We start from the raw sequence: 23,338 nt of genomic DNA on the forward strand, positions 1-23,338 counted from the left end.
TTCCAGTCACAGATCTGCAGTGCTAGTCAGTCACTGGTTTAGATGCAATTGGTCTGTCCTTGGACAAATACTGGAAAGTGTACCCCAACATAAGCTCTGCTTCTGTGATTGAATAAACTCATTTTTCTAGTTGTGGGTGCTTTGGGTTATGCAGTAGGCATATCATCTGTTGTTGACAAGGTAAATGATGGCTTTGTAAATGCCATTTTAAAAGTTAGCCTGAAATTTTAGATCTTTGACCTATTGTGGGGCAGGCTCAGTTAGGCTGATCTTAATCTTCTTTTAACTGCTTTCTCAATAACCACACTTGTGGTGATCATTCACTCACTGTCCTCCATTTGTTCATGGTTTTCCCAACTCTGTGACTGTCACTGTGTCTTGTGCTTCTGGAAGAGTTTGCCTTTACACAACTACTCTGTTCTTTGGACTTTAAGGCACTTCTCCAAGTATCTCTTCTTCATGACACAAGGGAGCTACTTCTACCCTAAACATATATTGTTCATTTCTTAACCTTGAAAAGTCAACTCAGGTGTTCCCACACAAACATCAAAACAACAAAGTGTTGCATGTAATAGCAGTTGAGGACAAAGGCTTGATCCACAAAGTTAGTTTTGGACTGTGGCCCTACCACATGCTAGTTGTATGACTTGTAAGAAGTTCCACTTCTACAAAATGTGGATAATAGCAGTATCCACTTTGTAAAATTATGATAATTGAATGATATGATGAATATAAAGCACTTAGCACCATGCCTGGAAAACTGTGATACTCAATGAAATTAGCTATCAGTACTGAGACTGTCAGTGAGATCAGGAGGGATAAATCAATAAACCTAAAACAAAATGTGTTCAACAAGTTATATATAGTTACCTCCATGTCCCTTTTTCCGGAACAGTAAACTTTTGATCTTCCTCACTGCATGATCTCCTGCTTCAGGAAGGGTGAAATGAATATTATGGTTTGAGGTATAATACAAGAAGCTGTAAACACCAAGAAATTTAACCAAAAGAAAAGTACTCAAGTAGGAAAAAAGAAACATGTTTTGGAAACCATTGGGTTGAAGTAGAAATGCAAGCAGGGTGATTTTTTTTTTTAACCTGCTGTAGGGCCATATGGTTGCTGAATGTGTTGATGCTGGTTTTAAGATTCTTGAGTATTTTAAACTTGACATGTTATTTTTTTAATGATTTCAAACATCATTTCTTTCAGAGCCTTTTCCCAATGTTGCTGTAATATTGAACAGATGGCTCGGCAGCATTTACATTTGCATTTTGCAATACTGCCATGTTATTTGCACAATTTCTTATCAAAAACCTGTGATTCTTTCCCTACCTTTTCAGAATGGCTGAGATGCAACTGTAAATAGGTTCTTCCCAGAATCTTGGGGAGGTAGTAGACATTGGGATCGCATATTGCTTCTTTTCAATTTTACGTTGTTATATTTTGGGGATTTATACTTACTGTTATTAGGACTCTCTCTCATCAGAACCAGCCCCTTTCTTCCAAATGACCAGAATTCCTCATTATCCCCTTTGTGATATGAGTAAAAATGAAGTAATGTTAGTGCTAAGAGGAATCTTGAAGATTATACCAGCCCTTTTCTCATCTCCTGTTTACTGTTCTAGCAGTTACTTGTCACTGTCTGAAGTCATCGTGTTTATTTTACTTATTTGTCCTCTGGCTCTACCATGGAACGTGAACTCCACCAGAGCTGGGTCCCCGTCCGTTTTGTTTATCACCTTATCCCCAGCACTGGCACAGCATTGATGCCCAGTAATCATTTGTGAATGAATGAATGAGCTAATGAAGTAATTAATAAGTAATTTTCTAGATGCTGAATTTCTTTCACAAGCAAAATATGAGTTCCCTGAACATAATTGCTTTCTCTAATCTTTTTACTTTTATTTTACATAGCTATGTTTTTAAGAGGGCTTTTCCAGGAGTGTTGTCTTGGTAGTCTTTACTTCCTTGTTTTTTACGGTTGTTTTTTTTTTAATAAAAAATGACTGTGCATATAAATAGGTGTCCCATAGGAGAATTGGGGGGTGGGGGCACAGTGGGATTAGTACCAACATAAAGGCATCATCTTGCTTAACAGATTGAAAAGACACAGGAAGCAAGAGAAGCTGTATTGATCGGAGCTGACTGTAGACCTTTCGTTTTAAAGGCATGGGATGATGAAAAATAAGGACACCAATATCTCTATTAAGATTCTTTGATTTTCTCTTCTTAAATGAGGACTGCTAGGGTGCCTCCTCAGCTCAGAGGGTGTTTAATGCAGCAGGCCATACTGTGTCTGACTGCTGGCTTCCTGGTTCCCATTTATCTGGGCTTGCCCTCAGTTATTGCTGTTCCCAGCCCATGACCTGCATTAAATATCTCTGTGACTTCAGGATAGGAACTAGACTAAGATTTGTTCCATCTTAGCTTTGCACATAGAACAAATAGAGGAAGGTTTGAATGTGGAAGGTTACACTATGCTATATCTAGAAAAAGATCATTTACTCTAATTATTGAGAAGTGTTGGCGGGTTATTTGTCAGTAGAGTAGCAAATTCTGTCTTTTCATCTCAGAGGTACAGTGAAAGGTGAAGTAACACTTTTATTGGTACAACCATGTGTCTAGAAAGCATTTTAGGCTTCATATCAGGTAGGTCTTTATAGATATTAGAGTTTCTGTGAAAAGGGACAGGATCTTCATCTCCACTGAATAAAACTTTGATTTTTCTAAAGCCAGAATTACAAAAGGATTTTAAAAGTGAGGATCTTTGTACTGTGGGTTTATATTTCCCACTTCTGAGCCTAGATTTTGCCACAGGCAAGCCCATGTGAAGCCTCCAACAGTGCTCAGAGTAGGAGATAAGGTGCTATAGAGAACAAACTCCAGCCCAAATGCAAGAATGAAAAAAATTTTTTAAATTCATTTTTCTAGTCTTCACAATACACCAAATGTTTTTCATAAAACATTTATGCAGGTAAGATTTGAGGAGGCAGGGAGAGAACATAAAAGTCAGCAGCTGGAGTTTAGTCCTTACCAATACGGTAGGATTAGTTAAGTCCAGTGGAGGTATGGTATTACATGGGCTCCCTATACTCGCCACCAAACCTTGGAAAAATCTTACCTGTTTTAACATTATTTATGATGTATTTCCTAAGACAAGGCTCTGCATTACAGGGTTAACTGTATAATAAATACTGCCTAAGGGTAGTATTTTCCTCAATAATGAGTTTAACCCTTTGTTTGCTGTACCCTGTAGCCATGTAACCTTTCTGTCTGTAAAAATGAATACTAATTATCATTATAAACAGTTCTTCTCATTATGTTCCAATGGATGGCATCTTTTATAGCTTGCTAATTATGAGCACACAGAACAGAAGTGCTTGAAGTTAAATAATGTAAACAGGGCTGTAATAGATTTTCATTTTGAATGCATTCATTTATTAATTGTTAATTAAAATTTCTCAAATCTCTACCCAATTAATCCATTTAATTTATTAGATACTGTAATAACTGATTCTATACTTAAAGATTGTGTTTATGGAATATTATTGTTATTCTCTTAAAAGGATTTCTTCATCAATACCTCATACAGACTTACAGTGCTATGCTAACCCAGAAGATATAGATATTTACCATCCAACATTAACCAAAAATTGGCTAGAAATGACCGTAAGAATTAGAGAGAAACTCACACTTTGAGGTATGAGTTAGCAACTAACTTCTGTTCAGGGAATCATTTAACTTCTGGTTGAACATGTAATCAATCAATCAAGGAATCATACCCATTCTCTTTGGATGGTCCTAATTGTGAAAAAGAACTTTCAGGAAGCATAGACCCCTGTACGTTATCCCCATTGGTCCATACCCCCATGTTTGGAATGACCTAGCATAAATTAAACTCTTTTCCATAACAATGCCCTTTAAATATGTAAGATGTCTAGTATGTCCCATTTAACTCTTCTCTTTCCATGACAGATTATTTCTACTTTATTCAACTATTCCACAAATGCTCAGACCCCTCATCAGTCTTGCTGTCTTTTTCTAGACTCATGGAACTTTCAATTCAGCAATGAAAGGAGACATTAAACACACATTACTAAGAGTAATGAGATTCTCATAGTGGAAGGAAATAATGCTACAAGGTACCATTTCCTATAGGTAGGAAAAGAGGTAGGGGAAGGGCTAACCTAACCCAGTGTTAAAACCTCTCTAGGTTTATAGCGTTAACATGTGCACCAGATGAGCAGATTATAAACATAATGCCCCACCCCATATCCCCAGTCCTCTTGCCCTGTTATAGTTTTCCCCCATAACATTGCATTTTCTAGTATACTATATAATTTATTTATTTATTATTTTACTGTCTCTTTTCATTAATATCTAAACTCCATGAGGGCAGGAAATTTTTCTGTCATATACAGTTATGAATTCCTAGCATCTAGAATCTGCTAGATACATAAAAATATTTATTCAACAGTATTTATTTCTTAGGTATGACTATTCAGTTATCTACCGATCCATCTAACTATACGAACAACCACTTCTTACGTTTCCGTCTCACCCATGGGGAGCTTTTGTAAGACCTTAACAGATGCCTTCAGAATCCAGATACATTATACTTAAGAACAGGGAAAATTGTAGAGAAAACATCATCTGGCCTTTGTGAACTTATGTTGGCTCCTGGTAATCATTGTTTTCTTTTCTCAGTATGGAAATGCTCTCTTTACAATTCTAAAATAAAATAATTATTTATATTTAGTGTTCAGCTCTCATGTGGAAGGAACCCTGCTCAATGCCCTGTATAAATGGATTGGCTCATATATACTAGGTGCTGTTATCATCCCTGTTTTACGATTGAAATCCAGGAAGTCTAGACAAGTTAGGTAACTTCTGGGGGAACAAGTGTAAAGTGGTTTAGAGCATTCTCTTAGTATTGCCACCTAACTGGCACTTAAATTCCCTCTTAGTTTGTTCTACTCCTTATCACTTTGAAGATCGTTCTTGATGTGGAAGCAGAAAACAGAAGTTGAATTATGTTTTTTTCTGGCATCTGTTGATGTTGTGCTGTTTCATACAACCCCATCTATATAAGCAGTTACCATCCTTTTTTAAAAAATTACTCAACTATAATTGATGAACAACATTTTATTATTTTCAGGTGTGCAACATACTGATTCAACAGTTCTATAGATTCCTGAGTGCTCACCACTAGAGCGCTCACCACTAGAGTCACCATCTGTCACCACCTGTTCTTACTCTTTACACTACCTTATAGGTTTTTCAAGTCCCTCTCTGGTTACATGTTTATTAAATAGTCTGTATCTTTTATTCCTTTATGACTGTTAAGTTTTGGGGTATTCTTTTTCTGTAGCCTAAAGGAAAGTGGTTTCTAAATATCATCTATCTTCCTTCCCAGGGTTAGAGATCAAGTCCATAATCAAACATGGCACTTTATTATTGGCATTATGTTAGACAGGAGGGCTTAATTGAATGATTTTTTTTCCCTTTGCCTTTCCTGTAGGCCTTTAAGCCATAGTGTTAGATAGAAAGTAACCTTGACAAATTTTCATTCAAACTTCCTGACTTAATTTTACTGCTCTTGTTGGTATTTGTGACAAAACAATCATTTTTATGTTCAAACATAATCTTGAGTGTGTTTTAATTAGATTTCAAGCCTTTTATTATATATATATATATATACTGTTAAATTTTTCTCTGTTCAAAAGAGAGATTGTTGGTATAGAAATTTGCCTTACAGATCAATTCCAGACTCTAACAATCTCCTGAGAAAAGCCAAAGAAGCCAAAGGTTATGAAATAAAAAAGTGATCTAAGCACATAGTCTTCTTCCCAATGTTTCCCAGTATCTGAAGGATCTCACACATGGTGTTAGCTAACATTGAAGTGGGAACATCTGCATTCTTTCCAAACAAAATCGTGTCATAATGATCTCAGCATATTTAGAATGTGGTATTTATTTCTTATTTAAATTTTTGTTTTTGAAAACTTTTGTTTTTCTCCCTCTGGATTACAACTCCAAGAGGTTGTGATACCAGTGAGAGGGTGAAGATACAGATAGATTATCTTCTTGTTGGGCTTTACACAGAAGCTTCAAAATAGGCATAGAAAACAGCTCTGCCGTCTTTACGGTAGGGTCACAGGAGCTGACATGTCTCTTCCTGAATTGCCAGCAATGACCAGCAGAGGATGCTTTATCTGGTGATGTTTTACCTGGAAGTTCCGGAGTCAGTGGGCATTTCCAGGGACCCTCTGAGCCCTGCCCTGATAGCATAAGGACAGATATGTGGATTAATATCTAGGTTCAGCCCCAGGTATGCCAAGTTCCACAGGTGAACAAACTCACTCTGTCTTACACTGGAGCACACACACAGGTTTTGAAGGAACTGAGTATTTTCTGGGAGTGGAAGGGAAAAGATAAAATCCATTGCCACTGTGACAGGTCTCCTCCCAATAGCCTGCAAATATTTTCCAAGACTAACAGTTAAAGCCACATCAGCAGAGTCCAGAATGAAAATGCTATAAATGTGCACAAGTGAAAAAGAAGAAAAATCTTTAAGTATGGCATTGTAGATAGATTTTTTTTGAAAAATGTAAAAATTTGAGTATTAAAAAATCTTCACCAGCCAGTAGACATATGTACCAATTTCTCACTCATGCTTTTCAGTGCTGTCTGCTCCCACCTCTCAGGTCAGCCTCATTTTCAGCTGGATTTCTTCACTCAGCTTTTATTTATAGCATATCTCCTTAGAGAGGATACACAGAAGCAGTTGATGTCAAGCACAGAAGTAATGAACTTTATTCTGGAGGTCAGCTAGACCTGAGACCTTTGGGGAAAGGTGAGATGATAATGGAGAAAGATTCATGAAGAAACACTACATATTAAGAGTTACTTGTGAATCTGTCCTTTATTTCTTTTATCCAATTACATAAGTAAACTTAATAGAATGTGCCAAACAAAATATTGTTAAATAGATAGTGACACTGCTGCCATTTACAATAGTCCTTTCGCTTCGTGGCTGAAAGAGAATTGATCATCTCTCTTACTGACACAGGGTAGAGAAGCCAGCCCTAAGTATCTTTCATTGGCTAATTTCTTTAGCCACATCGTATTACTGTCTCCATCTTGCAAGCTTTTGTGTTCAGAATTCCATGATTGGAAAAGAAAACCATGTTCCAACCATTAACGATGGTCAAATGTGTCTTTTCGTGTATATTTTCCTCCATCATTTAAGAAAAAAAAGGAGAGGTGCCTGGGTGACTCAGTTGGTTAAGCGTTGACTTCGACTTAGGTCGTGATCTCACAGTCTGTGGGTTCAAGCCCCACGTTGGGCTCTGTACTGACAGCTCAGAGCCTGGAGCCTGCTTCAGATTCTGTGTCTCCTTTTCTCTCCCTTCCCCTTCCTCACTCGTGCTCTGTCTCTCTCAAAATTAAATAAACATTGTTTTAAAGGAAGAAAGATATCTTATAGGGATGCACTTTCAGAAAGTTCTGCTACCTACAGAAAACACACGGTTTGTTTCATTATATAGATGGGGTACAGGACAAAATTCAGAAAAATGTTTAAAGGGAAATGGCACATTTCTGAAATCTCACTGAAGTCTGCCTCTCCTGTGAGGGTTAATGACGTCAGCACTGTCACTTGCTTGTGTGGTCTTCCACTCGCACAAAGTAATGACTGCACAGTTTTAGATAAAAGAACACAGAGGTCTTGAAGTGTGCTTGTCAGTGTCAGATTATAAGTGGAAAGCATGTGTTCACTATTACTGTTATGTGGTTTCTTTACCCAGCTTTGACAGGAGAGTGGAAAACAGCTTCACTATACACTATTCAGGCACTTTATTGAGACATGACCCTGTGGAAAAGCACTCAATATCAATCACTGATCAAGATGTAAAACCACTGTCTCTGGTTCTGATCTCTTTGTGCCATCAATAGATATTTGACAAGGTCAGTGCACTGACAGACCACTTAACTTTCTGAAAACCAAATGCATGTTTAACTACAAGCTTTGATTGAGGTCACTAATTTTCATTATAAAAATAATAACATAATTGAAAGACCCTGTCCTATGTCTAAGAATCTGATAGAAAATCGATTATCAACTCTTTAATAATATTACCTGTTGATAGGAGACTAATATAGTTACTAGTATGGCGATTAAGGAAGTCACATAACTTGCTAATGGTTTTTGCAGTAATGTGTATAAGCTTAATTTTAATGAAGTAAATACATGTTGATGTTCCAAGAATTTGTCTTTAAGATAACTCTGGCGATTTATTTGGAAGAGGTGAGGCAGGTGAAGCAAAGACATCCCTTTCTAATATAGATGGCCAGCCTTATTACTTATAAAGTACAAGACTTTAATTCTTAAGAGTCTCATTTTAAAAATATATTGGCCTTTTATTTATTCATTCATTCAACAAACATCATCAAGAGCCTACTATGTTGTACAAAATACTCTGCTAGGAACTGGTCATAAACACATAAATGACAGATCCATATCCACTGTAAAATCTACTCACATAAGTAAATGATATTTATCAATTGTTTCCTCATTCTTTTCTTTTCAGTTCAGTAAAGTATTTGTTAACATAATATAATCATATTTAAAAAGCTAATATAAGGCCACCTGGGTGGCTTAGTTCGTTAAACATCCTACTCTTGATTTCGGCTTAGGTCATGATACACAGTTCGTGAGATCTGGCCTTGTGTAGGGCTCTGCACTGACAGTGCAGACCCTGCTTGAGGTTCTCTCTTTCCCACTCTCTTTGTCCCTCCCCTTCCTCTCTCTCTCTCAAAAAAAAAAAATAAACTTTAAAAAATGAAACTAAATAAAAAAATAATGTGAAGGGGGATGGGGAGGAACTGTTTAGTGAGTACAGCATTTTACTTTGTACCGAGAGAAATGTTTTGGAATTAGAGATGATTATGTTTTACAATATTGTATACTAAATGTATATACTAAATGCCATCAAGTTGTATACTTTAATGTGGTTGATTTTTTTTTTTTTTATAAATGTTTTTTATTTATTTGTAGGAGAGAGAGAGAGAGAGACAGCGTGAGCAGGGGAGGGTCAGAGAGAGAGGGAGCCACAGACTGAAACAGGCTCCAGGCTCTGAGCTGGCAGTCAGCACAGAGCCCGACGCGGGGCTCGAACCCACGAACCGCGAGATCATGACCCAAGCGAAAGTCGGACGCTTAACCGACTAAGCCACCCAGGCACCCCTAATGTGGTTGATTTTATATTATGTGACTTTCATCTCAAAGTTTTTTTAAGTTTAATGCAGTTTGTGGTTTGTTTCTCTTGATATATTTATTTGGCTTTGTATTATATATTAGACTTGAGAAGTCTAGCTTGGTCCCTTTCAGGTATTTTTTGGTAAATTTTAGTAGAATTCTGAAGGTTTTCTTATGGGTCTTAAACGTTTCTTATGAAGGTTCTTCCTCATTTATTTTACTTGGTATTGTAGGTGGGAATTTTTTCCACATTTTAAAATTGTTTATTACTGCTACACAGAAGAGCTATTGAGGTCTTTAGTTTATATCCAGTACTATTTTTTGTTTGTTTGTTTGTTTGTTTTGAGAGAGAGAGAATGTGCGTGCACACACGTCGGGGGGCGGGGATCAGAGAGAGAGAGAGAGAGGGAGAGAGAGGGAGAGAGAGAACCCCAAGCAGGCTCTGTGCTGTGAGCACAGAGCTCAACTTGGGGCTGAATCTCACTGATTTGAGATCATGACCTGAGCTAAAATCAAGAGTTGGCTGTTTAACTGACTGAGCCACCCTGGCACCCCTGCATCTAACACTTTTTAACCTCCCCTTTTAATAAGATTCACGGTAAAATCTTTTGGATTTTTCTAAGTATATAATCAAACATCTATAGGTGGAGATGATCCCAGTTTTACATATTTTTATTAGTGATATAGTACTTTAAAGTGGCTCTAATACCAAATATTAGACCATTTTGCATTCCCCAGAATCCCACTAATTATTGTCATATTTTATTGAATTATACTTACTAATAATCCTTTGAGGATTCTATATTTATCTTCATAAGGGATATTGACTATTCTCTTATGTTAGGTTTTTATACTAATTTAATAAAACCACTCATAGCTTCCCATTTCTGTCTACTCTGGAAAAGAAAATATATGGAATTAGTTTCCCTTGAAAGTTTGACATGCTTCACTTTGAAACTCTCTTACTTGAAGCCATATTTGAAGATAATTTTAAATTTCATTTAATCTGCACTCTCACGGTTATAAGTCCAATCTCTTTTATTTCTTAAATCCTTCCCCCCAACCCAGAAAGTTGCCAGTTTCATCAAAAACTTTCACTTTTAGTATTGTATCCTTTTTTAATATCAATATCCTCTTACAATCCCTTCCATATATTTTATCCTCTTCTTATATCAAATTATATTTGGACTTTCTTTTTACTGAACAGATTTTTAAGTGACGTCCTATTATTTTTGGGGTGATTTGTTTTGTTTTAATAAATTATATTTTGACTTTGTAAACTCTACTGATTTTTCATGTTATAAATATGTGTTATTTTCCTATGTGTTATTTTCTCCGTTTTGTATTTCTCTTCATTTAAAATTTTTAATTGATTGCCTAGCACCTAAATTTTCTTTTAAAACATAGTATAAGTTTTTAGTGTGTGAGCTTTTCTCTAAGAATATTTTGGGGCATTCCATAATTTTGTTTTGCAGTATTTTATTTATAAGTGTGTGATATTTGTTTTATTCCAAGAATTCTAGAAGATTTTTATGTCTGTATGGTGCTTAATTTATAGCTCCATGGTTTTGATAACTTGTGGTTCAGGAGTCTGGGCTATAAAACAACTACTTTTTTGGAATTTGTTTTGCACCCTATTGTAGCTCAATATATGACTACTGCAGCAACTGCCACTTTGGTAGCTGTCGCATATGTGCTTGAAAACTGGGATTCCCATCTAAGATCATAACATCTAACAATTCAGACTTATTCATTTTAGTTAGTTTCTCAAATTCTCTCTCCCCCTATATAGTTTCTTTTGGAAGAGGGTGCAGCATCCTTTGTCTATTAGGAACGATAAGGGTCGATTAAACACTTCCAACCATAATAATTCTATTCTCTGCATTTTTGTTAGCATACCTCACTTCGATGCTGTATTACTTGCCTGGACTATATTTTTCCTCATTCTGTTAATGTTTTTTATTTTGGGGGAGGTTTTTTGTTTTTTATTTTTTTGCTATGAACCATCTTTTAGTTGATATTAATATTGCCACCTTCTGTCCTCATTTTGTTTGCACTTTTATATATGCCTTTGTACATCTTTATTGTTTCTCTCTCTCTCTTTTTTTTTTTTTTTGCTTATATTTCCTTTCAGTGCATAAATGTCTCGGTGATGGTGTAACAGTAGAATCAGAGAGGAAGGGGTGGATGTGAGCAGCAGAGCAAAAGAGCAGATTCAGGAGATAAGAGGGGCCTGAAGAGGGATGAAGCAGGTTTTTAGTGTGGGTGGGAGCAGAGTGTAGCCTTCAAAAGGGGAGGAGTTAGGTTGGGTGTAAGACAGGCTGAATCCAAGAGAGAACTGGCTGGCTGCCTCCTTGTCTGCAGGTGACACTGGCCTCAGGTGAAGCTGGGTGTACAGCCGGTGGATGAACTTCACATAGAATTACGATGATCCCTGAATTTGAGCTTACATCCTTGCCACTGCTCTGGTGGCATTGATGCCACACACCTAATTTCTCTGTAACTCAGTTTTTCTGTAAATCAAGAATAGTAAGACTTATTTAAAAATACTTCCATAGAAGTGTTGAAGAGTGTGCATGTGAGAAACAGTTTCTAAACACTTGAGGGCCTTTCGAGTGCTTGAAGACAAGCAAAGGCATCGTGACTTTAAAGCAGCTTAATTTTAAAATGAATGTTCTCTCTTAAATGTGTCCGATGAAGAGTTAAACTATTTTTGAAAATAGGACGTGCACAGCTTCATCTATGCAGTGAAATGCCATTTCCCACTGATTTGATCGAGCCTTTTCTCCTTAAGCCTTGCTTGCTTCTTCCAGGGCTCTGTGCTTGGCATGGTAATTAGGGACTTCTGCTCTCACTGATAGGATGCTCCTGGCTATTTCTCCAGCTCTACTTTCCCACAGCTTAGCTCCTTACATTTCCCTGGCAGAGTGTGTGGTGTGTATTTTTAAGTGGTAGGATTTGGGAAAAGCAGTTCTGTGAAAAAGGAACATGATAGACAAGGCTGTAGAGCAGCAGAATCAGCTAGGGTTGCTAGCTTTTAATTGAAGTTTAGTTGGAGGTTCAATGAGGTGAGACTGTTATGACAGATTTCAAAACATAATGATAGGAAATGGGGTGGGTTCATCAAAGTCGCAGTAAATACGGAGCAACGGCTCAGCAACTCAGCATGAAACAACAGCTACAAACCCTTAAAAAAAATAGAGAGAGAGTAATTAAAATGTGCATTGTGCAGTCCTCCTTCTCAGTGGGTACCTTTCCAGGGAAAGCAATAACTTTATTGTGAAAAATATAAACACAAATTTAGAGATGTAAATTACATGCATGTTTTAATCTGGTTCATAAACAGTGAAAGTTTTTAAAACATAAATATAATCAAAGTACACAATCAGCTGAAACCAGATTTGAGAAAGACGTCAAGAAGGTGAAAGGCCCTCCAGTCTCCCCCAAACCTTCACCCCCTACCAACCCCAATCCTGCCTTCCTACCTTCTTTTGTGTAATTGGAAAAGAAGAGGTGGAATTCTGTCCTTCAATTTCAGGGGACACAAATGCTTATCTCCAATCTGTTAATGCCATAGAAGGGATTGTGGTTTTAACCCTTTCTGTCCACTTTCTTTCCTGTCTCTTCCTCCTTTGGTCTATGCATATGATGTTAGAAGTTAGTAAGACACAAGGTGACTAAGTATTGGATAATGTGCAACATGGGAATTTACCCACATACTCTATAGATTCTTTAATTTCTGTATTTCAAGCATAACAGTGACCTCAAATTATACCAGTTTTAAAGGCTGATCTTACAGAGACAGGATGACATAGTAGAAAATGCACTGAACTGGTATTGAAGAAATGGGTGTGGATTCCAGCTTGACTGCCCCTTCCTGCCAGAATGATTTTGGGCAAAGTCTTTCACTTCTCTGGGCCACAGTTTCTCCATCTGTTAAAATCACTGAGTTGGCCTCAAATGAGCTCTAAGTTTCCTCCCAATTCAAACTTTCTACGGTACTGTGCCTCACAGACCCACTCTAACCAAGATGGGGTCCTAGAGATTCAGATTCAACATGGTACCCTTCTTAGGTCCCTAGGTGTCTCCAGGTGTAAGAAATGTTCCAGAGGAGGACCAAAATTTTCCTCTGGCAAGGACTCTCCATACTGTAATTTAAGCCCAGGGCTTCCTGACACTGCTACTTGAAGTCATTTGTCCTGGCTTCAGTCCTGATAGTTTCTCAGCTTTAATAAGGGTCTTTCCCAGTAAGGAATGACCTGATGTCTGTCCAGACCATCAAAATTCATGGTTGGAGCAGTCAGTGAGATGATCCAGTGTAATAATCTTACATACACCATCTACAAGCATCTATACTATATGTCTCTCTCCGTGAATTCCCTTTTTAGAATAGGATAGTGGAAATTTATGGGATTACAGGGAGAAATATCCATTAAGTACACCCTGTCATTTATATAAATCACTTCAAATGAAATTAAAGTGTGGTATTCAGAGGAACTGTAGCTTTAAGGAATCAACCCAAAGTTTATTTTGAAGAATCTTTTTAGTATTTTGTGTATCTGGGTGAGTCTACCAGGTGAACATGACATCAAGTTTTTCTTGATTAACCATTTTAAGGTGGAAAATAAAAAGTATATGGGTAGAACAGAAGACTTTTGATCTTGGGATTGTCAGTTTGAGCCCCATGCTGGGTGTAGAGATTACTTAAATAAATAAAAGTTTAAATAAAAAGAAAAAAGAAAAAAAAAAGAAAGTACATGGGAACTTAGCATTTACTCTGCCAGTATGTTATGGAGTAGGAAAGAATTGGGACTTAAAAGTAGGGTAAGAAAAACGGTTGTAAATTTGAAGACAGGTTTTCCAATTGAGACCACTTACACCCACTACTGAACTCCAAAGGAGCTTATTCTAAACATCGCTGAGCCCTGGCTGGACTGAGACTTTACCGTGCAGCCTCTGTGGACTCCCTCAGGCTGCCCTGGAAAGGAAGTAGGTTTGGGGCAGGTTCTAAGAAGAGCAACTTGATCCAGTTTGATTGGAGTGTTAGAATGGTGAGGTTTCCAGAGCAGTCCTAGGTAGGATAAGGCACTGGGGATGAGAGGAGGAAGTTATTAGATGTGTGTCACCAAACTGAAACTTTTGGGAAAACAGGAGGGATGGGTGTAGGAAAGGATAATGAAATATTATTAAATGCATTTGGGTCTCCTAATCCTGTCATACTATTTAAGACTATTTTTCTTGATTTAGACATGTATGTTGTGTTCATGCACTGTGAGCAACAGTGGCTGTGCCTTATGCATTTTGTTATTAATCCTTTAGTGATGAACCAGCATAAAGTAATTTATACAAAGAGAATGTTCCTATTTTAACTAGAACTTAACAAATAATCCATAAGGAAATAAATATCACCTAAAAGTTCTCAAACAATTGGATTAAAGACCTAAATATGAAAACTAAAATTGTAAAACTCTTAAAAGAGAACATGAGTACATCTTTCAGAACCTTGGATTTAGCAATGATTTCTTAGATATGACACCAAAAGCAAAGGAACAAAGGAAAAATAGATAAAATGGGCTTCATCAAAACTAAAAATTATGTACATCCTTGAACTAACTAGAGAGTGAATATATACCCCATGGAATGCAAGAAAATATGTGCAAATCATATATCTGATAAGGGTCAAGAATCCAGAATATATAAATAACTCTTACAATAAACAATAGATAAAAAAACAAAACAAACAACAAACAGTTAAAAAGTAGGCAAAGGACATTTTCCCCAAAGGAGATATGCAAATGACCAACATGCACAGGTAAAGATGCTCAACACCAATAGTGATTAGGAAAATGCGTATCAAACCTGTAATGAGATATCATTTTATACCCAGTAGGATGGGTACTATCAAAAACAAAACAGTGCAAAACAAAAATAAACAAGTATTTGTGAGGATGTGGAGAAATTAGAACCTTCATATATTGCTGGTGGGAATATAAAATAGTACAGCTAGTGTGGAAAACAGTTTGGCAGTTCCTCAACAAGCTAAGCATAGAATTGCCATATGACCCCCTAATTCAACTCCTAATTATATACCCCCCAAAATGGAAAGCAGACATTCAAACAGAAATTTGTACATGGATGTTTGTAGAAGTGATACCACAATAATCAAAGTGGAAATATCAAAATGCCCATCAGTTAATGAATAGATAAACAAAATGTGGTATATCCATACAGTAGAATATTATTCAGCCATAAAAAAGAATGGAGTGTGATACATGCTATAATATGGAGGAACCAGGGTGCTTGGGTGGCTCAGTCGGATGTGCATCTGACTCTGGATTTTGGCTCAAGTCATGATCTCATGGTTCGTGGGACTGAGCCCCACAGCGAGCTTCACCCTGACAGCATGGAACCTCCTTGTGATTTTCTCTCCTTCTCTCTCTGCCCCTCCTAACCCAAATAAATAAATAAATAAATAAATAAATAAATAAATAAATAAATAAATAAAAATGGAGGAACCTTGAAAGCATTATCCTAAGTGAAACCAGCCAGACATAAAAGACTATGTATTTTATTATTCCATTTACATGAAATATACAGAATAGAAAGATCCATCAAGACAGAAAGTAGTGGTTATCAGAGGCTGGGGAGAGAGAAGAATGGGGAATTCGAATTCCTGTTCAAGGGGCATGGGGACTCCATTCAGGGTTATGAGAAACTTCTAGAACTAGATAGTGGTGGCATTGTAACTGTATTTAATGCCAATAAATTAGACACTTTAAAATGGTTAAAATGGAAAATTTTATGTTTTGCATATTTTACCCCCCCCCCCCACACACGAAGTTTCTAAACTTATATAACCGTGTAAAAACCCTGGTAATGAAGTACTTTGACAAATAAGCTCAGGTTTGCTAACAGATTAGATATATTTCAAACACAGCTTTGGGATTGGGGAAAGCTTCTGGAAGTGAGCAGGTACCTGACTGAGGGTCAGGAGTCCTATGTTCTGGTCCAGGCACTGCTGTTATGTGGCAAGGGGTAAGTCTCTTAAACTTTTGGGCCTCCATTAAGGGACTTGGACAAATTCAATCTTGGGTGGAACCTTTTCAAGCTTCACATATCTTCATTCACTCTGCCCCCTTACCCAGCACGAAGGGTGGAATATTTCAAACAGAATGCTCTTCCACCAGGTAGAGGGGATGGGGTGGCTCACACAGGGATGGGGAGGATGCAAAGGTGTGCTCTTTGGCAGAGCCTTTGCAATATTCCAAAGTCCTGCAGCCAGTTATGGTACTCCTCACATTTCTAAGACTACACGAAGTAGGTTTATGCATTTCTTCATACGGTGTCCACTAGCTAAAGTTTACCACACATACTCAGGACTGCGTGAAGCACAGCTGAAAGACACAGAGCCCCTGAATTTGTGAAGTGTATGTTCTGTAGGAAAGAGATATTATAAAGGAGCTAGTTATTGAGTGTGGTGAGTGCTCTGAAGAAGTAAATGTGGCTGAAGATGAGTACTGCAGGCTTAGCTACGGCTGCTCTGAGGAAATCCTGATTGACCTGTGATCTGCTGGCTGACTTGGAATTAACCAGGAAACCCAGAAAAGGGCACATTTGCTTCCCTGGTGGAGAGAGAATTGTGAAGAGGACAGGAAAGCAGGCTTGGAGAAGACTGTGAAGACAGCCTTGTTCTAGAATGTCAGACTGAGCTGTGGCCAGCCTCATTGAATTAAAAGGCCAGGGGAAGTATCTCCCTCAGACCACAGTGGACACTTCTACCAGCAGATGCTGCTTTCATGTCCCCACCATACCACTTCCTGAGCTCTGAGCTATGGAACCATCAGTAACCACACGTCATCTCTGGATCTTAAAATGCTCCCCAGTGTCGACTCTGACCTGAAGCCACCATTCCTCAGAGTCCTTAACATCTCCCCAGCACAGGGCAGCGTGGGTCACAGAACAAGTGGCTGTGGAGTATGACACCCAGCATGCTGTGCGAATGTTGAGAGGATGTTTCTCCTTTTGGTCTTTCAGTTTTCTGCTCATCAAACCAGTAAATCTGGGCTTTGAGGATGGTGGAACTACCAGACTTTTACGTAAAAAGTGGGGATGGACTTTTACTTAAGCCTTAGCAAGCCACTATACTCGGCAAAGCCATTACACATATTTGGTGGGTGAACTGGTTCCACTTTTGCAGTGGAGGCCACATTTCCACACATGGATAGAGCCCAAGGTGAAGAGCTCACACCTGCCCATTGGCTGCTATCCCCCTAAGAGCCTGCCCTGCCAAGTATGGCCATGACTGAGCCAAGCAGGGCTCCAAGCTGAAACTCAGGTGTATGCAGCGCTCCTGGCTGGCTGTCCGCTGTGCCTCAGAGGGGAGGGGAGCAGTCATAGCCTGTGATTCGCACTGCCCATTAAGGAAAGGAGTTCATCAGTAAGCCCTACTTCAGGCATCCCCAGTCCAAGATCAAGTTTAGAAGCTTATGTGTCATCTTTTCTTTGTAACCATAAATCTGTGCTCTCAGACCTAATTCATTTTTTTTTTTTCCTTTGCTTTCAGGAGAGCAGATCTGGAGACACAAACAGCTGTGTTGAAGAAATAATTCGGGTAAGGACTTTTTTTTTTTTTTTTTTTTTACAAATTTTACCGATTGGTTGGACTAGAATCCAAATAGAAGGCAGCGTGTGGCTACGTTGTCCAGGGAGGCTATTGTTTGCTTCTTGTTTGACATTTACCTTTTTTGAAGGCAATCCTATAAGTTGCCCAAATGCTGCTTTACAAAAGCAATTCTTCTTTTCAAAATCTTGGAGCTACACATCAACCCAGTGCCTTTGTACAGGCTGAGGTGACACTATATTAAAGTAATCAGCTGGGAGACAGAAGAACAGAGTTGAGATGAAAAATACGGTTGTGCTTACATTTGGATGCCCCCATTTGTCACCCGACTATTTAAAAGCATACTTTAATAGCCTATACTTCCCAGTCAGGCAAGGGTTGCCTTGTTAGTTTTCTCCTAAACTTAATTAGAATCAGAAGCACTCTGACAAAGAGGTAATACTCAGTGCCTGAAAACTTATTTCCATGTTGTTTTGCATCTTATTGTTTTTGCCGGTTACTCTCTGTGAGGCTATCCTTTTCATCATCATCACCATCTCTAGTAGACACCCTCCGTGAATCAATTTCACACCCAGATTCACTTAAGTTGGGCTCTCCTGCCATATTAGTGTTTTCCTGAGTATTCAAACTTGTAATCAGGATGTCATCTTCAACCCATATTTTTTCCTCACTCATATTTTTTCAGGGCAGTAACCTAATAATTTACATTCCCAGAAAGCTGACATTACACTGGGCAGAACACCAAGACAAATTAGACCAGATGGGATGGCAATTCCCTATAAAGAAAAAAAACCCTTTATTTTAATGTGTTTCTAACTTTTGGGCATCCTACACACTTTTTCTTGAATTGCTAATGAATGACAGTAATATAATTATTTGGTTTAAAAATTCGCATTAATCATCAAATTGTTTTCAAAGGCAGAGTTTTTGTCCTTCCTGGAAAGCATTATTTCATAAATAAACCTTTTAACTCTCAAGTTAACCAAAATAATTAATTGAAGTTTGATCTGTTGAGTTCATAATGATTTTTGCTTTTCTGGCAGAGATTTATATAGAAAACAGTTGTCGAAGTGGGTAGCTTCATTTCTGGCATTTAATATATGTTAAATAAAATAGATACTGTATTTTATATCTGTATTATCCCTAACCTGGAGCTTTGTTTCAGATTAAACAACAAATAGTGTAAAGTGCTGATATACTTGTCCTATTTCTCTTTTGACATACTTTCATGTTTAGAATCCAAATATTCAGTGTTAAAGCCATCTTCCTTTGATCGGTTATGGTATTTATGTCAGTAGACTGCTAATAGCAGAACACACCAGTCCTTCTTTGGTTTCACTATTTATAAAATTCGACCCCTTCTTCTTCTTATCCTTTCTTATTTTTTCTGAGGTTATGGTAGAAATCTGTCATTTGACCTTTCTTTTCCATACTCCAAACAGAGCTTAAAATTTGAATACAGGCATGAGAAATTTACACACCAGAAGGATATAGTTTAGGTAATATAAAATTCACTTAAAATAAGCTGAATGCTGCAATCAAGAGTTTTAAAGCATTATTATTCTTTTTCTTAAGAAAGCTTAAGAAAGCCTTATACCCCCTCATCTCACTCCTATTTCCTGATACTGCGCCTCATTCTCCACTGGTGCTGCTACTGCCGTGCCTGCCTGGAATCAGGCTTGGAATGAAAGGGAAAGCCTGGACCAACCACATCATTAATTTGTAAGCATGTGCAAGGTAAAGGGCAGTGGAAATGATGAATTCATCAGAAGACAGTTGAGCTCTATGTAATGTTCCAATCTTCCTAGATCCCATGAGGAGTGGTCCAGGATGGGAGATAGCATAGACTCAGAGGAAACAGAGGCGATAGTGGTGCTGTTGTTGTCCAGGTGGGCCTTTTCTCTGTCTTCACCTGTCAGCCTGTGGTGTTAGTAGTAGTAGTTGGTGCTTATCCTAGAGGATCACGTCAGTATTCCCAGTTTTGCCTGGAATGCTTTCCTGGCAGTCCTCTGCCTTGCTCACATGAGTCATTCTTCAGGGCTGTCTTCCCCTCTTGTCCTAAGCATGTCCTCTCTTCCAAACACAAGCTCAGGGCTCCTTCTCTGTTACAGCCTATTGTATTTACTATGTATCTGCCAGATGTCAATATTCCTCCCACACCATGGCCTTGATGTCTGGAATTGAGAATTCATGATCTTGTTGAATGAATAAATAAATAAGTGAGTAAGTGAAGGAGGAAAGGAATCCTTCAAGGGAGAAGGAAGAATATCATTGTGATAGCTCACAAATGATTCCATTTGCTCTAAATCATGGACGTGATGTATTGGCTTAAAAGCAGTGGGTTGCCATGGATAGTCTTGTGGAGCCCAGTGTTCCTTGTTACTTTCTCTCCCCTTATGATCAGCAAGGTAAACCTAATGTGTTCAAGGTCACCAAGGTACTTATTGCTTATAACCATCTCTCTCTCTTATTGTGGAGAATGAACAGGTCATGAAGATGCCTTAAAATAATAAAAATTGAGATAATTCATTTAACGAGTGTTGGCATGCCCTTTCCATGTGGGAGGTACTGGGAGAACAATAGTGGGCCAAAAAGACATGACCCTCTTGAAAGCAACAATGTGCTGGAAGATATAGATACTAAGTTTTATTTGTAATCTTATAAATAAATGTCTAGGGGCGCCTGGGTGGCTCAGTCGGTTAAGCGGCCGACTTCGGCTCAGGTCATGATCTCACAGTCTGTGGGTTCGAGCCCCGCGTCGGGCTCTGTGCTGACAGCTCAGAGCCTGGAGCCTGTTTCAGATTCTGTGTCTCCCTCTCTCTCTGCCCCTCCCCTGCTCATACTCTGTCTCTCTCTGTCTCAAAAATAAATAAACGTTAAAAAATTAAAAAAAAATAAATAAATGTCTAATATTAATTGTGATGAATACTCAGGGCACATGACCCTAATTTTAGGCCTTCTGTGAGGAAGCAACATTTGGACCAATAGTTGGAGTTTGAATAGATAATTGACATAGTAGAAGACTGCTGAGGCTGCCAGCAGAGGAACAGGAAGAGTTTGTCTAGTTAGCGACCCAGAAAGGGCAGTGAGACCAGAGTGGCTAGAGAGTAGGTGGGAAAGCCAGACAAGAGAAGCCAGGTAGGGCTGTTTCTTCTCAGCCATGTTCAAGATAAGCATAGGGGAGCCAGTGAAGGAGCTGAGCCAGAGTGATGCGATCAGATTAGCTGTTTAGAAACTCTACTCTGACCGCTTGGCTGAATGGATTGAGAGGAGGAGAGGACGAAGAAAGAGGAGAGGCTGTTGTAGCTGTCCAGGTGAGAGATGCTTGGTGGGGCACTCACAGGCATAGAAACATTGAAGGAGATGCTGATGTGAGGGGGAGGGATGAAATAATAAATTAATTTTTTGACATGTTGGGTTTGAAGTACCTTTGAGACGATCCAGTAAACATGGAGAATGTAGATGAGCATACATCCATCTGAGGCTCAGAACAGAGGTCTAAAGCCACAGGCCAATGTTGTTAGTTATCTATGGTTTTCCATAGATAATTTTCCAGGTTAATTTACCTGGAGAGAGGAGAGACTGAGAAGCAATGAAAGCTGAAATTCTAACTTTTAAGGGGCAGGGAGAGTAGGATTCCCCTCCAAATGAAAGTGAGAGGGCATGGCTCAGGAAGCTGGGGGGATAATCATGGCCATGGAAAGTCCTAGAATCCAGGGAAAGAGAATTTCAAGCTCAACAGTGTACAGGATTTCTGAACGGAGAAGAGAGACAAGAATTGAAAACCACTCTATGGATTGGACAACAAAAAGCTCCTCCGTGATTTTATTGCATGCTATTTCTGTGGAGTAGGGGGGACAGCATCCAGACAAGAAAACTGAGACTATAGCATCAATGAGGTGAGAGACCTTTTATGAGGAAAGGCTGTGGTTGCCATTCAGGGCCTTTCCATCTGCAATCAATCCTATACGTAACAGGTACTAATTGATGAAGAGCTAACATTTGTGGAACATTTATTACAGACGAGACATTGTTCTCAGTTTCTTGCGTGTGTTAACTCTAACCATCACAGATGCCCCATGAGTCAGGCACTGTTAACATCCCCATTTTACAGAAGAAGAAAGTTAAACATGGCTTGCGCAAGGTCATACAACTAGAAAGTGGTAGAGCTGAGACTTTAACGAGCACCTCTGGCATCAGCACCTTCTCTATCTTATCTACCAAGCCGTCTTATTTAAATGAAAAAGTCCCCCTGGCTCAATAATGAAACCACTCAGGCATTTTGCCATGAAAGGGAGGTTTCCCATTTCCACATGTTTATGATTCGGAAGTGCCAGATCATGCATTTGTGCACTTGAACTCACAGAGGTTTTATGGCCAACGTTATCAACCTTATCTTTAAACTTCTTCTTCCTCTCCTCCCCTTATTTTTGCTGAGGTGACCGTTTTCAAGCCATTTGAATATTATATTATATTCTAAAGTGTAATTATTTTTTACTCTTACTCAGAATTTTAATCCTGGGACCCAATAAATCTGTGTATTATTGCAAAATTCAGTTAACCGAGGGAGAAATTATAACTGAGCTCTCTGAAGATGGGTAATATGAGCTAGGAGCCCTCATGGCTGACATATGTTTGTAAGAAACGGTTTTTTAAGTTACTCTGTATTTCATTCTTAAAGGTTCCAATGCTGTAATACTTAGGGGCTTTCTGTAGCATTATCCATTAACGTAGAATGGCATTAACATTTGTTCAGCAAATAAAATCCGTTTACAACTTAATGGGGTTGTGCAGGGCTAGAATCTAGGATGCACAAATTTTATGCAAGACAGCTTTAGATGGAGTTGTTGAGGAGCACTACTCATAGCATGGTGAGCCTTCCTAATAAAGAGGCCAGTGGCTGAGATTCTGGTTTGGGCACAAAGGACGAATTTAGAGACAATTTCCATGTAACATCAGAGCTGATCATCTTGGTTTTAATCTTTAGTCATTAAATCAACTCCAACATCCCATACTATCTTGATAGTGAATAAAACAGAGTTGCATTTCTGTTGATAGGAAGAGGGTAACTGTGGTGCTTGTTTGAATTCTGGAGAACCAAATCAGTTTCTTGACACTACAGTTGAACAACTTCTAGCACAAAAGGAAACTCGTAGAAACTAAGGAGCTGCTGGACAAGATTTTCAGTTTTGATTCTGGGAGCTCTGTGAGTGAAGAGAGTGTTGAAAGCAGTATCATATGAAGTGCACATTATTATGGCCCTGTCACTTGTTCAGGCCCTCCTGGTGGGCCAAGACAAATCTTGTGCTTAAATGTCTACCTGCTCCTTAACCCAAATGAAAATATATTAGGCACTCTATAGAGAAAATAAAAAACAGACAGCTTGCTGTAAGTGACCTATTTGGGTCAATTGCAAAAATGGACCTCAGTCCAATCTCCCTTGCTTCAGACCAGATGGG

The 23,338-nt window shown here is 38.5% G+C and overlaps 1 protein-coding gene across 1 annotated transcript in view; it reads left to right on the plus strand.

Annotated features, from left to right (window-relative positions):
- Window positions 1–23,338, plus strand: part of AFF3 (AF4/FMR2 family member 3) — a gene marked incomplete at its 5' end in the record, with an annotated part of 440,051 nt that overhangs the window by 151,696 nt on the left and 265,017 nt on the right. The window contains one exon of the mRNA XM_039218000.1: window positions 17,823–17,870. Within this exon, the coding sequence (XP_039073931.1) occupies window positions 17,823–17,870 (48 nt within the window). The remainder of the gene's footprint in view (window positions 1–17,822; window positions 17,871–23,338) is intronic.

Source organism: Hyaena hyaena, unplaced genomic scaffold (assembly GCF_003009895.1).
Source record: "Hyaena hyaena isolate Hyena2069 unplaced genomic scaffold, ASM300989v1 scaffold_731, whole genome shotgun sequence".
Lineage (NCBI taxonomy): Eukaryota > Metazoa > Chordata > Mammalia > Carnivora > Hyaenidae > Hyaena > Hyaena hyaena.